The sequence below is a fragment of the Protopterus annectens genome, chromosome 13.part0 (assembly GCF_019279795.1).
Source record: "Protopterus annectens isolate FY-2018-M chromosome 13.part0, PAN1.0, whole genome shotgun sequence".
In the NCBI taxonomy this organism is placed as follows: domain Eukaryota; kingdom Metazoa; phylum Chordata; order Ceratodontiformes; family Protopteridae; genus Protopterus; species Protopterus annectens.
This window is the reverse complement of record NC_056747.1, coordinates 256,302,437-256,318,709: the sequence shown is the minus strand read 5'-3', so window position 1 is coordinate 256,318,709 and position 16,273 is coordinate 256,302,437. Positions and strand designations below refer to the sequence as shown.

Here is a 16,273-nt window from a genome sequence, read left to right as displayed (position 1 = left end):
TTAGTCCTGTCCAAGTAGAATTTAAGTTGTCTGTGCACATCCAAGGAATGCAGTATCCATTCCCCTTTGTTCTGTGTATTAGGAAAGAAGGTTGGCAAATGAATGGACTGATTAAGAGCCACACTGGATACCACCTTGGGCATGAAGGATGGATTGGTTCTGAGTGACACCCTGTCTGCATGAAAGATGATGAAAGGCTCCACTGCCATAAGGGTCTGTAATTCAGATACCCTTCTAGCTGAAGTGATTGCTGAAAGGAAAGCTGTTTTCCAAGAAAGAAATTTTAAGTCTGCAGTCGCAGCTGGCTCGAAAGGAGGTAGAGTGAGTTTCTCCAATACAAAGTTAAGGTCCCATGCTGGGGTTGGAGCTCTCCTGGGTGGTCTCAAATTTTTGGCCCCTCTGAGGAACTGCATGAGCAGTGGATGAGAGAAGATGGGTGGTTCTGTGTTATAATGAGCTGAAATGGCTGAGGCATGGATTTTAATGGAGGAAAAAGACAGGCCCTTGTGAAGAATCTCAGTTAAGTATTGTAAAATCCGAGGTAAATTGGGCGCTGCTGTGCTCATCCCTTGAGACTGGTTCCAGGCACAGAATCTTTTCCATTTTTCAGCATAGGATTTTCTAGTACTTGGCCTCCTTGCCTCTAAGATGACATCCATCACAGGTTTGCTGAGGGATGGTAAGGGAGAGTTTAAGTAATTAGCCAGGCTGCAAGGTTCAGTGTTGGAAGCTGAGGGTGCGGAATCTGGTTCTCCTGCTGAGACAGCAGGGAGGGAGTCTGAGGCAGGTGCCATGGAGATAACCATGACACACTGTGCAAGAGGGGGTACCAGTGTTGGCGCGGCCAGTCGGGAGCAATCAAAATCATCCTTGGTTTGTCCTGTTTGACTTTTACTAGTACTTTGGAGAACAGGGGCAGAGGGGGGAAGGCATAGACTGATCGTTTTTTCCAGCTGAAGGACAGAGCATCCACTTTCCAGGCTTGTTTGTGGGGAGTCCTTGTGCAAAATTTGTCCAATTGGTAGTTCTGGGGGGAGGCAACTTGTCAACATGCTGAAAATCCTTGCTTCCAGTTTCCACTCGTGTGGGTCCATGAGGTTTCTGCTTAGTCCATCTGCCAGTGTATTTAATTTTCCTGGCAGGAATTGAGCTTGTAGGTGCACCTGGTAGCTCAAGGCTTTTCCACAATGCCATGGCTAGTCTGCAGAGGGGAGTAAGAATGTGTACCCTCTGCTTATTTATGTACCACATAACCGTGATGTTGTCCATCTTTACCATTAGTTGTCCTGGAAGAATGTAGTCCTTGGAGGCTGTCCGAGCATTCTGTACAGCTAACATTTCTTTTTGATTGATATGCAGGTGCATCTGACTTGGGTTCTATTTGCCCTGAATGCACTTCCCTGCCAGGTGAGCTGCCCCATGTATAGTCTGATGCATCTGTTGTTAGGGTTTGGGCGGCAGGGGGTGGTGTGAAAGGTAGTCTCTTGTTTTGGTGGCAGGCCTTTGCCCACCAAATGAGCTCTTGGCGTAGGCAAGGTATGATAGGAATCATTGTTTCTAGGCTGTGAGAATGTTGACTCCATAGGCTTTTTAGATACCACTGTAGTTTCCTCATATGCAGTCTTGCATATGGAATTAGAAGAATGCAGGAGGCCATGAACCCCAAAGCTTGCAGTATTTGTCTTGCAGATAGCAGGGTTTTTGTGGCCACTTGTTTGAAGTAGGTTTTCAAATGAATTTGCTTTTCTGGTGTGAGGTAAGCCAACTGGGAAGTTGTATTCAAGCTTGCTCCCAGGAATGTAATTTGTTGACAGGGTACCAGTTGTGATTTCTTTTCGTTTATGGTGTACCCCAGACATGTTAGAACCCTTTTTACAAAGGCCAGATGATTTAAAAGTACGTCCTGGCTTTCTGCCTGAATTAGACAATCGTCCAGGTATGGGTATATTTGAATACTTCTTTGCCTGCAAAATGCAGTAACTGGAGCTAGGCACTTTGTGAATACCCTGGGTGCAGTAGATAAGCCAAAGGGCAGTGCAGAGAACTGATAGTGCATGTAGCCTGCTATGAAGCGTAGGTATCTTCTGCAAGATTCCCTGATTGGGATGTGCAGGTATGCTTCTTTTAAATCTAGTGTTGTCAACCAGGCTTCATTGCCTAGCATAGGAAGTAATTGGTGAAGAGTCAGCATCTTGAATTTTGGACTCTCCAGAAAGGTGTTTAGAGCAGACAGGTCCAGGATAGGACGCCATGATTTGTCTTTTCTGGGTACCAGGAAAAGTCTCGAGTAGAAACCTTGTCTCTTTTCCTCTTCTGGTAATAGTTGAATAGCCCACATGCTTAAGAGAGAAAGTACTTGTTTTTGAGCCGATGCCCACTGATTTGGGGGTAGGTCCGGCCACCCATTTGGTGTTGGCAACGTGTGGAAGTGAAATTTGGATCAAAGGGATGTCGGGGATTATGAAAGAGGCAAACTATTTGATATGCCTAGGAATGTCACTTTCAGGCTTCCGAGAAATAAATCCTCAGCCCCCAAGAGAAAAAGACCCAAATCTATTTTGAAACGAAATTCAGAGTCATTGAGTTACACATCGGGGGATGAGACATCTTCCAACACTGAAGGGGAGGGTAACCACACAGACACCTCACCTGATCCCAATAGAAGGAGTTTGTCACACCCTTTCGGTTCAGGTACAGATGAGGGGGGAGGAAGCCTAAGAAACGCCAAACCGGTAGAGGGTTTGGAGGGTCTGTTACAACTGATGATCGAACACTAGTCGACTATATGAATGTACATAACATTTCCTCTGTACACCTCTCCAATTTGCAAATTAAAGTTTTAAACAACGGCCTTAATTCTGTCCCCGGCATTTTTGTTCCAGAATATACCTTAGCACAGGATGTGGTCAATTTCTGTCGTTTGCTTAATATTAAATTGTTTTCTGAAAATGATACCACTCAGGAAGTTCCAGAGTTTAAATTTAAAAGATCTACTTTTACTCCACCTATGTCACAGATAGTATCCATTTTTTCAGGCCAATGTCTTAAAAGATTTACAATGTAACCTCAGGGAATTTCAGGATTCTTATAACAATCTTTCCAAGGAGGAGGTACAATGCATAGAAGATCTTAAGAATAACAAGAAGATTGTTATTGTACCAGCAGACAAGGGTCGTGCGATAGTGGTTAAGGATTGGGTCAATTATAATGAAGAAGTATTAAGACAACTTGGTGATAACAGGTATTATATGGCTATGCCATTGGATCCAACTAATCACTTTAAGACCAAAACTGATTCTTTTTTGACTCAAGCCAAGGAAGAGGGCATTATTACTGATTCTGTTAGACATCAGTTGTTGGTTTCATCCCCGAATAAACAGTATTTTTACTTGCTACCCAAAATACATAAGGACGCTAGATATCCTCCTGGTAGACCAATAGTATCAGGGCAGGGATCTATCACTGAGCCACTTTCTGAATACTTAACATACTTAACATATTATCTCAAACCACTACTATCTATGGTATGGGCCAGAATTCAGGATACAACTTTCAGTTTCTGGATATTATATCTGACATGCAATTGGAGCCTCATTGACTTATGTGTACCCTGGATGTAACCTCTCTCTACACGAATATTCCCCACTGGGCAGGTTTACTGGCTTTGGAATTTTGGTTGGGAAGATCTGGTTTATACCAACCAGGTTTTAATACTTTTTTAGTATGCCTGGCTGAATATGTTCTTACTAGTAATGTATTCTACTTCCAGGACCAATGTTTTTGGCAGGTCAAGGGTACAGCAATGGGTGCCTCTTTTGCTACATTGAGGAGGTTATAATTTATGGCTAGTCATAATTTATATATTGATGAAATAGATATTTGGAGGCGATATCTGGATGATTGTTGGGTGGTGTGCAGGTCGGATGAAACATACTTACATGAGTTTATTGGCTATCTTAATGACAACAAATGGGGAATTGAATTTAAACTGAATTTTCATAAATCGAAAATTGTTTTTCTTGATGTTGAAGTTAAAAGGAATCCTGATGATACCTTAGCTACACAGGTTTTCAGGAAATTCCCAGAGTACAACTCTCTTTTGCATACCACTAGCTTCCACCCCGACATATCATCCAGAATATCCCCAAATCACAATTCCTCAGAATAAAAAGGATTTGTTCAAGCCAGCAAACATTTGAAGATACTAGGGATGATTTGATGCAACGTTTTCGTGAGAGAGGTTACGCTTCTGGGACAATTAGCACAGCTTGTCACTGGGCTTCCATTCAAGACAGAACTCAGCTTTTACAATATAAGGACAAACCAAGAGGTTTTTCTAATCCTTTGGTTCGTCTGGTGACCACATATGGACGTAATACACGGGGGTTTATGATTATTATTAATAGACATTGGAACATTCTTATGGCCGAGGAGAGATTACATCCTTTTTTGGGTGATAGATGCTCTTTTTCATTCAGGAGAGAATGTACATTGATTTCCCTCTTTAGTCATTATAAGAGGGTGGGACCTATTTCTATGGTTCCCATTCAACGTACACTGACAGGTGGCCCACTAATAGGCTGTATGCCATGTGGTCATTGTACTCATTGCACTAGGGTTCAGAAAACGAGGGAATTTAGTAGTTGCAACAAATCGGTGGTTTTCAACATCAACTTTTGGGCTAACTGCAGCACAGAGTGGGTTGTCTATCTGGTCACTTGTTCATGCTCCTCATTCTATGTGGGACAAACTTCTAGACCTTTTCGTCTCAAAATTGGGGAGCATCTTAGTGATATTAGGAACAAAGGTCCTACTAATGCTTTGTATAAACATGTGTGCAAACACAATACTGCATCTTTTTATTTCACTGATATAGACTGTATTGTGGGTAAATGTAGGGACAAATCAGGATGGCACGATATACTTAATTTTAAGGAACGTAAATGGATTTTTAAGTTAGGAGCTTTATTTCCACCTAGGCTTAATGACCAATTATGAATGCACCAATGAACTGTTTCATGTAATATAGATATATATAGATATATATATATATATATATATATATATATTTACTATTAAAATTTCGAAACAAAATAGTACGGTTGAGGGAAATAAGCCCAACTACCTGCCCCAAACTGGGGGTACTATTGTCGAACACGGAAGTTTGAAAACAGTAATATCGATGACAAAAAAACAACCTAGGAACAGGTTTTAACATGGGTCGAGATAGTGGAGATGTTTGTAGTTCGCAATAACACTGAACACCTATCTCGACCCATGTTAAAACCCGTTCCTAGGTTGTTTTTTTGTCATCGATATTACCGTTTTCGAACTTCCGTGTTTGACAATAGTACAGTCGACGGAGTTAGTTTCGAAATTTTAATAGTAAACCATATATATATATATATATATATATATATATATATATATATATATATATGTATATACATACATGAGTGGATTTTTGGTTTGCTCATGTTTACTCACTGAAGAAGGCTATTACAGCCGAAACCGGTTTGGGGCAGGTAGTTGGGCTTATTTCCCTCTACCTTGTTATATGACTTTTTATTAATTATATTAAACTGTGGGTTTCCACCTTTACTGCTGGCTTTTCTTTGGTTTGGAAGTGAAATCTGTATCCATGGGACACTATATTTAAAACACATTTGTCCTGGGTAATGAGTTCCCAGTTCATGAAGAGCAATCTTTCCCCCGAAAGGGGCAGTCAGAAGATAAGTGCTTGAAAATTTTAAAAGGAAGTCATTGAGACAGTTTACCATAGGGGGAAGTCTTGTTATTCCCAGACTTGGAAGTGGAGGCCCCCCACTGCTTAGTTCCGAGAGTCCCCTGGGACTGAAACTTGGGGTTTTTGCTGTGACTGGGTTTGGCTTAAGAAGACCTGGAAGGGGCTGGAAAGGACCAATTCCTAGAGGGCCAGTGCCTACTAAATCTAGGAGGCTGAACTTGTAAAAAATCTTTAACAGTTTGCATAGATTTAGCTTTATCTTCCATCTTTTTAAGAACTTCTTCAGCCTTGTTGCCAAACAGGCGGTCCTGATTTAAAGGAGCATCCAACAATGTAGCTGTAGCATGATCAGGCCAAGATAGCTCCTTAAGCCAAGCATGCCTTCTAAGCACAGAGCCAGTAACAGCAGCCCTGCAAGAGGCCACTAAAGAATCAAAACCACATTGCAAAGTATGTTTTCCACACAGTCAGGAATCAACATAATTTTCTGTTTAAGCAGTCCAACAACATGTTGCTGATATTTTAACATATGAAATTGGCAGTTTAAAGCTCTAATGGCCAAGGTTGCTGAAGTGTAAACCTTTTTACCCCATCCATCCAGTGCCCTGGAGTCTCTATCAGAAGGGGTAGGATTTTTAGCAATAGAAGCCTTAATGGCCTTGGGCCCCTGAGAAATAGTCTCTGGATCTGCAATAGGATTTTTGAAAAGGAACTTGTGGGACTCGGGGACCCTGTAGTATCTGTCAGGTTTACTGGGAGCAGGAGGCAGGGAATCAGGGTCCAAACTGGATTCCGAGAAATCATCATCAACAACGTCTAGTACAGGAGGAATAGCCAAAGGTGTATGCTGAGGTAGGAGAAGGAAATCCCTAAGCCTCTTTTTTTAATCAGAAAATTCCTGGCTTTCCCAGCGAAAATGCTCTTTTACAGTATATGTAAGGTTTCCCCAAAAGAAAAATCCTCAGGAGGGGAAGCAGATGGAATAGAGTCCTCTGCATCAGAATCCTTATAAGCAGGCAAGGACAAATCCAGGTCATCAGAAGAGTCAGAAAAAACAGAATCCTGATTAGAAGATTCATAGTCAAGCTCAGCCCTAGGCCTCAGAAGGGTGGGGGGGGGGGGGGTTGGCTATCCCTGATTAGTGTTATTAGATCTTCAGCCATTTTTATCATTTGTTTTTTAGGCATAGAGGCCTGAGCATATGGCCTGGGAGTCAGTTTTTTAGACATGGATTGTGATTTAGGCCTTAGTAATGAAGGAGGAGTCGATTTAATATGCAAGTCTGTAGGTCTGAATACACCCTCAGAAGTTAGTGCCTGCACAGCGGCTTTAGGCTCATCCCAGGTAGAGACATCCATGGGTTCCATAGTTGAAGTATCTTGCGGCATACCGGACTCCAAATGGGTCTCAGTAGAGGTCTGCGAATCAGAAGTAGCTGGTATCAGGGGCTACGAAAGCGCCTCACTGAGTACCGGTGAACTGGCGAATGGCTTAATAGAAGCGCCGTCAGCAGTTTTGGACCTCGGCAGCCTGTCTCTGTCTTTATCTTTGCATTTTTTCAGAATCCCGGTAGTCGGATGGCTAACCGACATTTCTGAGTAATTAAACCGAGAACCGAAATATTTATAGGCAAAAATATACAGACGACGGATAGTGCGCTGATTAAATAAAGCACAAAACCGACAGCAAGGTACGTCATGATCAGGGCGTAGGCAAGGAATACAGTACGAATGAAAATCTTCATGAGGTATTTGCTTTCCACAAGTAATGCAATTATGAACTTTTACTGACATCGGTAAGGAGCAAGAAAAAGTTTCCCCAACAGGGTACTTATCTTTTGGTTGAAGACTTCGGTTCTGAAACTCGAAAACGAAAATTTCAGGAGTCAGCCGACCAGCACTTAACTGCTTCTGCTTCGGGTACTGCACGGCAAGAAAGACTGATGTAATGGCGTCGGCTGCATGTTTTATACCCCTGACGACCTGACGTCATGGAAGAAGGGACAGCACCCGACATAGGACCCAAGACTTTGTTAATCAGGCCGACTGAGGGCAACCTGCAAGCAGATTACCGAAATGTAATGAATGCAACAGAGAAACACGAAGATCATCATATTGGACCTGGTCATCACCAACATGGGCGACAGGTGTTCCACACTGGAGGTAAACCAGTCACTGGTTAGATCAGACTATAAACTAATCACTCTGGATGTCCACACCCCACCACCATCCCCAACTAAAAAAACTTTCCTAAAGCAAACTTCACCTTACTTAAGACAGAGGTGGTAAGTTTCACAGCCCCCACGCTAAAGGATAACGCTGCCCAAGATGCAGAAACCTTTACAAATGCACTCTATGAGCACCAACAAGGATGCATGGATCATGCCATCCCTAGCAAAACCAAGACTCACTCCTCTAAGAAAAGGAAACCAGTTTGGTGGACTCCCTGCAATAAACAGGCTATACAATAGGAGGAGGAAACTAGTTCAGAAAAAAATCAAATCCCAAGAAGGAAAGACATCCCTGATCAGTATCAGTAAGAAACTGAGGTCCCTCATGAAATCATCCAAGGCTAACTTCGAAAGGAAAATAGCCCAGGATTCAAAAGATATCCACAAAGCCTTCTTTAGCTATGTTAAGAATCTATGTGGCAACTTGTAGATATGCACTGAACTAGTGCAAAATAGCACAAAATATACTGAACTTACTTGATATTGCCAACATCCTGGCAGATAGATTCCGTGCAAACCTCACCCCTCCTTTCACCTCCAAAAGGGCCCACAATACCAGAAAAGTGTACTGTCCCAAAAATCACAGACACACAGGTGAAAACAGCCCTTTCAAAAGCCAAAAACACAGCGTCAATTGGACCAGATGGTGTCCCAAGCTGTATCTTGCACGAACTACAGAACAAACTAACCCCCCATCTAAACATACTGTTCAGCCTCAGCCTCTCCACAGGCTACATGCCCATAGAATGGCGCACAGCAACTGTTATTCCTCTCCACAAAGGAGGGGCCACAACTGACCCTGGTAACTATCGACCCCATAAGCCTGACTAGCCTGATCTGCAAGGCTATGGAGCGCATCATCATGGAAATCAACAAAGACATTGGGAACCTCCAAACACTTGACCCGACCCAGTTCGGCTTTAAGGGCAGATCATGCCTACTAAACCTGGTTGACTACTTCGAGACAGTCACCAAGGCCATAGATGAGGGAAAGGTGGTTCACACAGCCTACTTTGACCTCGCCAAGGCTTTCAACACCATTCCCCACTCAGGTATTACAGAAAAACTCACCAGCCTGAACATAAACCCCTACGTCACAAGATGGGGTGCCAACTGGCTTACAGACAGAACTTGCATGGTAAGAAGAGCGGGCTCCAGGTCTGAGACTAAACCAGTCACAAGTGGTGTCCCACAAGGCTCGGTCCTGGGACCCCTACTGTTTGGCATATACTTCTCAGAAATACAGGCAAACACAGGAGGACTATGGCTAACCAAGTTCGCCGATGACTGCAAACTGGGAGCCATAACTGACTCCCCGGCTGACACGGACATCCTCCAAAAGGGCCTTAATGAGACCGACACCTGGTGTCAAAATCATGGCCTCAAGCTAAATGCCAAAAAATGCATTGTCATCCCGTTTGGGAAAAACACCCATGAATTACCACATAGGTGGCAGCCCCCTTAATACAGAAGAGGTAATAAAAGATCTGGGGACCCTGGTAGATAGTAATCTCTCCTTTGTCAATCATATTGCCAAAGTAGTTAGGAAATCCTTCTATGTGGCCCATCTAATAACTAAAGGGTTCGCTTCTAGAAATAAAGAGGTTATAGTGCCCCTCTACTCGTCACTCATTAGACCCACCATAGAGTACAATGCTCCATTTGGGATGTAACTCACAAGACACTTCCAACAGCTGGAAAGACCACAAAAGTACCTCACCAAGAGGATTACTGGTCTCAAACATATGTCCTATGCAGCCCAACTGAAAAAACTCCGGCTGTACTCAGTGGCATATCGCTTAATCAGAGGTGATCTCTGCCCGACTTACAAAGCCATGTCCAACTCAGAATTGATGGACATGCTCCACCTAAAGAAATCCAAGTCACTGTGAGCCATTCGCTCTAGTGAGCTAAACCTCGCCACAACAATAAACAGAACATGCTGGAGGGATAGATTCTTGTCACAGAGACTCCCCATGCTTTGGAACAAAATTCCAAATTACATCAGGCAGAGCCCCTCACTAACACACTTCAAAAGAAACCTTGACAAGTGGATGGGTAACAGAAAATACACCCCCTGGGATCACTTCATTGGCTCTGCCTGACAGAGGATCAGTTAATTAATCAATAGGGTGGCGAAAGCCGACACACTGGCTAGGCTTATAAATGCCTTTGGGCAGATAAGCCTAGTACCTACCTATGAACCTATGAATGGAAGAGTATGCTAATCCTGCATTAAGCAATTCACACAGATAGGACAGGACCATAGGTGGATCCACCTTCAATGGTTTCTGGTTCCTAGCAAGACACCAGATGGAGAATTTCTTTAATTTGGAGAGATAAGATTTTATAGTAGTAGGGTCCTTGGCCTCCTGCAGGACCTGAAGTAAGTCCTCAGAGTAAAGGCGTCTGAATGGGATCACAGCTCTATCACCCACAGGGTCAGTTGGAGGGTTTCCAAATATGGGTGGAGGAGTAAGCCCTTGTTCTGTGTTAATAGGTCCACTTTGTGGGGGTAACGTGTGGTGATTGCCCTTGGCTAAGTGAAAGAGAAGGGGGAACCAATGCTGTCTAGGCCAGTAGGGAGTTACCAGCAAGATATCTGGCTTTTCCTGTTGGATTTTCAAACAGGACTTCTGGAATGAGTGAAAGGGGAGGGAATGCATAAAAGAATTTGCCCTTCCAGGAGATTGAAAGGGTGTCCACTTCCCATGCCTGAGGATGGCATTCTCTGGCGCAAAACTGAGGGAGCTTGCTTGTTCAAGGGGAGGCAAACAATTCTATCTCCGGAATACCCCACTGGTGGACACACACATCCCTGAGAAGCATCCATTCGTGGGCCTGTGCTCTGGAACTACTTAGGGTGTCCGCCACAGTGTTCTGGCTGGAGGGGATTGTACACCACCTAGAGGGATGCATCTAGGAGGCGAGCTAGATCCCAAACCTGCATGACTAGCCTGCATAGGCGATAGGCTCTGGTACCCTTCCTGCTTGTTTATGTACCACAAGACTATCATGTTGTGTGTACATGCAATTTCCCTTGTTTGATAACTGGCAAACATTTGTAGGGCAAAAATTAATGCTCTCATTTCTCTCACATTTATGTGGTCCATCATTTGGGAGGGAGATCACTCTCTTTGAACCATGTGGAGGTCCAGGGCCCCCCCCAACCTGTGTCTGATGCATCTGTGAATAGGACCAGAGATGGTGGCAGAGGGTGAATGGGGAGACCTGGATTTAGAGGCAGCTGTGAAATCCACCTCTGGAGCTCCTCCTTTAACAGGGGAGGGGAGGAATTTAGTGTTCTAGAAGGTGAGCATGCTAAGACCATACTGATTTGAGGAACCACTGGAGTTTCCTCGTGAAGCCTTGTTAGAGGAAGCACTGGAACGGTGGATGCCATCAACCCCAAGATTCTGAGAAATTGTCTGGCAGAAATCTGATTTAGGTAGAGTGTGTCTGTAAAGATTAGTAACATTCTTGTACCTTGGGAGATGGGAGACACACCATCATGTTCAAGGTTTGGAATCTGCAGCACAGGAAAAATGTGGTTGTGGTCTGGTACCAGGGATGACTTCTTGAAGTTGATGGCAAACCCAGGCCTTGCAGAACGGCAATTGCTATTTGGGGGATTTGTTCAATTCTGTTTGAGAAATGGCTTGAATGAGGTCATCATTCAGGTATGGGTAGATTAAGATCCCTTGGAGCCTGCAAAAGGTAGTACTGGGGCTAGACATTTTGTGAAGACTCTCGGGGCTGTGGAGAGTTTAACGGGCAAAGCAGAGAAATTAAACTATGAGGATCCCACAGAAAATCATAGGAATCTCCTGTATCTGTGGTGGATGGGAATATGGAGGTAGGTATCCTTGATATCTATGGAAGCTAGAAATGCCTGAGGGAAGATCAGGGGAAATGGTGATTTGTAAGGTTAACATTTTGAATGAGGGGACTACGAGGAAGTGATTGAGGTAAGAGGTCTAGAATTGGTCTCAAGGGTCCTTCCTTCCTGGGAACTAGGAAAAGGCAGGAGTAAAAGCCTCTTCCCCATCTCCCTGGGGAACAGGTTCTATAGTGTCCTGTTCTAGGAGTTCCTGTAGGACTGGATGGAAAAGTGGGGGGCTTGATCTTTTGGTGGTAGGGGGATTCCCCTGAAGATAGGCATCTTGTGCCAAACCATGAAGTACCCCCCTCTTGATGATGCTGAACACCCAAGAATCCCGAGGGATGAGTTCCCAGGAAGGAAGAGAAAGTGGGGTTTGGTTGCAGTAAGAGTCATGAAGAGACACCAGCTCGATCAGGAAAGGGCTGTTTGTTTATATGGGAAGCAGGGGCAGAAGAAGAAGAAAACTGTTGGGTTTTCTTAGGCCTTTTTGAGTTCTAGATTCTGGGGCTCTGGATTGCCTGCGTACAAAAGTTTGCTTTGCAGTGTAATGCCTATGCAATTTAGGCACAGGGGATACCGAAATTAGCTTGAGGTCCTTAAGTTCTTTACTTTTTTCCTGCAGAGATTTGAAGAAGTCTGCAGAAGGTTTCCCAAAAAGAGCTGCATTGTCCAAGGGGGCATCCATTAGTTTTGTCTTGGTGTCCTCAGGTAGAGGTTGAAGCATAAAGCCAGGCAAATCTTCTGAGGGCAGAAGAGGAAGTGGCAGCTCTAGAAGAGAATTCTACCACATCATAGGTGCAAGAAATTGGCAGTCCTTGGCTGCTTTGTCGTACCTGTCTGGCTTTTTTGGAGCTGGAGGCTGAGAGTCCGGGTGTGTGGAAGTGGATGCAAAAGCACCCAAAAAGTCAGGTATTACAGGAGGGATGGATGAAGGACTAGAGATCTGTACCTGGAGGAGGTCATAGTAATGCTTCTGGACTGCATACATCTCTGTAGTGCCCCATTTGAAGTGTTCACACATTTTGGGTATAGTCTCCCCAAAAGAAATCTCCTCCATGGGGGAATATATCCCATTGGAATCCTCTTTAGGGAAGGCATAATCTAATGGGAAAGGGATTTGGGATGAATAATCCAAATTATCATCCTCCTCTTCAGATGAGGACTCTTCATCTGAAGTAGGATGGAGCCTAGGTCTCTTCCGAGGGGAAGCAAGCCAGGCCGGAGGGGAAGCAGAGCGACCTAACAGAGGCCTAAATGCCATAAAGGCCTTAAAGAGGCCTTGTGAGAAGTTCATAGGATGATACTAGACTATTGGCCTGGAGGCCCTTATAAGCCTTGCCAAGAATTTCGCTCATGATCTCAAAAAGTCAGCACCTGTTTTCCCCTGTCCGGCAGGGACACAGATGGGATCCCAGAGGTATACTTTCTGTTTCCCATCCAGTCGTCCAGGTTCCTCTTAAAGAAGGCTAGAGAGGGAGTCTATTCCACAGATGGGGGAAGTCTTTGGGACACAAATCTATCCCGCCAACAAGTTCTATTAATGTCACAGATCAAGTTGAAGCCTTGCGTGTGGGTTGCGCGAGTGGAGTCTGACTTACGGATATGCAGGAACTCCATCAATGCTAGGTCTGAGATGGCCTTGTAGGCCAGGCACAGGTCACCTCTGAGCAGTCTGCATGAGACCGAGTAAAGGGACAGGGCTTTTAGCCTATCAGTATAGGATAGGCGTTTGACACCCTAGAATGTCCTGGTCAGGAACCTCTGTGGTCTCTTCAACTGCTACATGTGCTTGGCAAGGTACATGCTGAAGGGGCCATTGTACTCGATAGGTCTGGTAAGGGAGGAGTACAGGGATGACCTCCTTGTTCCTGGGTGAAATACCCTTATTTATGAGGTGGGCCATGTAGAAAGCCTTCCATACAACAGAGGCAACATGGTAGTCAAAAGTCAGGTTCCTACCAACCTGGTTGCCCAAGTCCCCCACAACAGACTGCGTGCTTAGTACGTTATTAATGTGATAATTAGTGGGGACGCTATTTTTCCCAAAGGGGATAATGATGCATTTCTTGGCATTCAGTTTGAGGACATACTTCTGGCACCAGTCATTAGTTTAGGTAAGCCCTGCTTGGAGGATGTTCACATCACTAGTGGAATTTAAGACACTGACCAGCCTGCAGTCATCTGCAAACCTGGTCAGCTACAGACCACTGGTTTTAGCTTGCACCTCAGAAAAGTACATCCCAAACAGTAGAAGCCCCAAGACCAATCCTTGGGGTTCACCACTCGTTTTTGGTCTACTACTAGAGGTGGCTTCCCCTATTTTGTCCGAGTGGGTTCCATCAGTGAGCCAGTTAGCTACCCATCTGGTAACATATGGGTTGATGCGTAGCTGGGAGAGTTTATCTATTATGCCCGACTGGGGAATAGTGTCAAAAGCTTTGGTTAGGTCAAGGTGGGCAGTGTGCATGGTCTTCCCCTTGTCCATGGCTTTGGTGACTGTTTTGAAGTCAACGAAGTTTAAAAGGCATGATCTCCCTTTGAGAAAACTAAACTGTGTGGAGTCAAGCATTTGGAGGTTGCCAATGTCCTTGTTTATAAGGTCCACGATAATGCATTCATTGGCCTTGCAGATCAGACTAGTTAGGCTGATGGGCCTAAAATTGCCTAGGTCAGTGGACAATCTACCTTGGTGTAGAGGGATGACAATGGCTGTCCTCCATTCAGCTTGGATGAAGCTGGTCCTCTGGCGTTTTTTGAATAGGGTACCTAATGGATCTGAGAGCTCATGCCCAAGTTCATGTAGGATACAGCCAGGGATGTCATCAGGTCCAATGGAGACTGTATTTTTTGCCTTTGAAAGGACATTGAAGACCTGCTCCCTAGTGATGAGGGGAGGGGGGCAGGTGCTGGGGATGTCCTGGTTTATTGATGGGAGGGCATGGGGGTAAAGTTTTCACTGAACCTGCCTGCCAGCAGGTTGGCTATATCTATGGAGTTTGTGGATGTGGTGCTATTGACCACCAGTTAAGAGCAGATTTGGGTGTTACCTTTGAGATTGTGGATGTATGTGAAGAAGGCCTTGTGATTATCCGTAGTGGATGTGGCCAATTTGGACTCAAAGTTAGCCTTAGAGTATTTCACCAGTGACCTTATTTGCTTGTTCAGACAAAGGAGAGATTGCTTCCGACTTGGCACCTGCTCCTTCTTGGTCCTGGACAGCAATTTTATCCCTTTATTATAGAGTCTGTTTACTGCTGCTGTCCACTACACAGGTTTACTCTTCCTTGAGGAAGATGATTTGGTCCTGTCAGGTACTGAGTCCATACAGCTATGTAGGTGCTCATATAGTTTTTTGCTGTAGCCTTGGACATTAGTGCCAGTTCCAACTGAAGAGACAGTGGCTCTGAAGCTGTTTATACCTGCTCTGAGGAGACTGTAGTCAGCTTTGGAAAAGTTGTTTTTATTTGACCCTGACAAGGGGGGTCAGGGGAGATGGTGACTAAAAACGTGATTGCTTTATGGACAGATCTTACCAAGGAGGATGACACTGCAAGGGTGCTACAGTGGCTATTCATGTTGGTTAGGACCAGGTCAGGGATATTTTCACCTCTCATAGTAGTGTTGACTAGCTGATCCAATGCACTGGCACTGACGAAGTCGAGGAATCTCTGGGCATTCATGTTTGGGTTAGAACAGGTCTTTCACTCTATGGTTGGATAGTTAAAGTTACCCAGTATCAAGGTAGAGAGTTGACTCTTGTAAGTCCAGACAGGTGGCATGGGTGTTCTGAGTCATGGTTGGGGGTCTGTAGCTAGCTATGATTTGAATAGGCATTTTGTCAACAGTTAACTGCACTTGGAGTGTCTCTTGTGCATCATACCGTTTGACCAAACTGGAGGTGTGTGCGTCTTTGATAAATACTGAAACTCCACATCCTTCGGCTTTGTAGCCCTCTGTTTGGGGTCTGAAAGTATGGTAGGATGAGTAATCTGGTAAGGCTAGGGTGCACTCTGCGGCTTTGAACCAGGTTTCAGTGACTGCACAAATGTCAGCATCCTCCAGGGCAAGGAATGCTTGCAATGAGTGCAGTTTCATGCTAAGACTCCTAGTGTTTAGCAGCATGATTTTAAATATCGTATAGAAGAATTTTTCATGTTGGTAATTTTGTGCTCATGACTTTACCTAAAAAAGGCACTATGGGGAAAGCAAGAGCCTTTGCCAGAAGCCTGAAGCCCAGGAGAGACAAACGAAGGCCATCTCTGGCAAAGCATCGTGGTCTGTCAATCATGTCCTCCCAGGCTGTCAGGTACTGGATTCCCTTGGAATGACACCAAAAACTAAGCCAATTGTTAAAGTCAAGCATTTTCTGTTTGTACTGAGGCATCATTCTGGGTGATGGTAGGATGCTGCTTAA

General features: G+C 44.5%; 1 protein-coding gene across 1 annotated transcript in view; it reads right to left on the bottom strand.

Annotated features, from left to right (window-relative positions):
* Nucleotides 1-16,273, bottom strand: part of SBNO2 (strawberry notch homolog 2) — a 2,660,605-nt gene that overhangs the window by 322,276 nt on the left and 2,322,056 nt on the right. Inside the window, exon 33 of the mRNA XM_044053813.1 lies at nt 5,524-5,549. Coding sequence (XP_043909748.1) covers nt 5,524-5,549 — 26 coding nt within the window. The remainder of the gene's footprint in view (nt 1-5,523; nt 5,550-16,273) is intronic.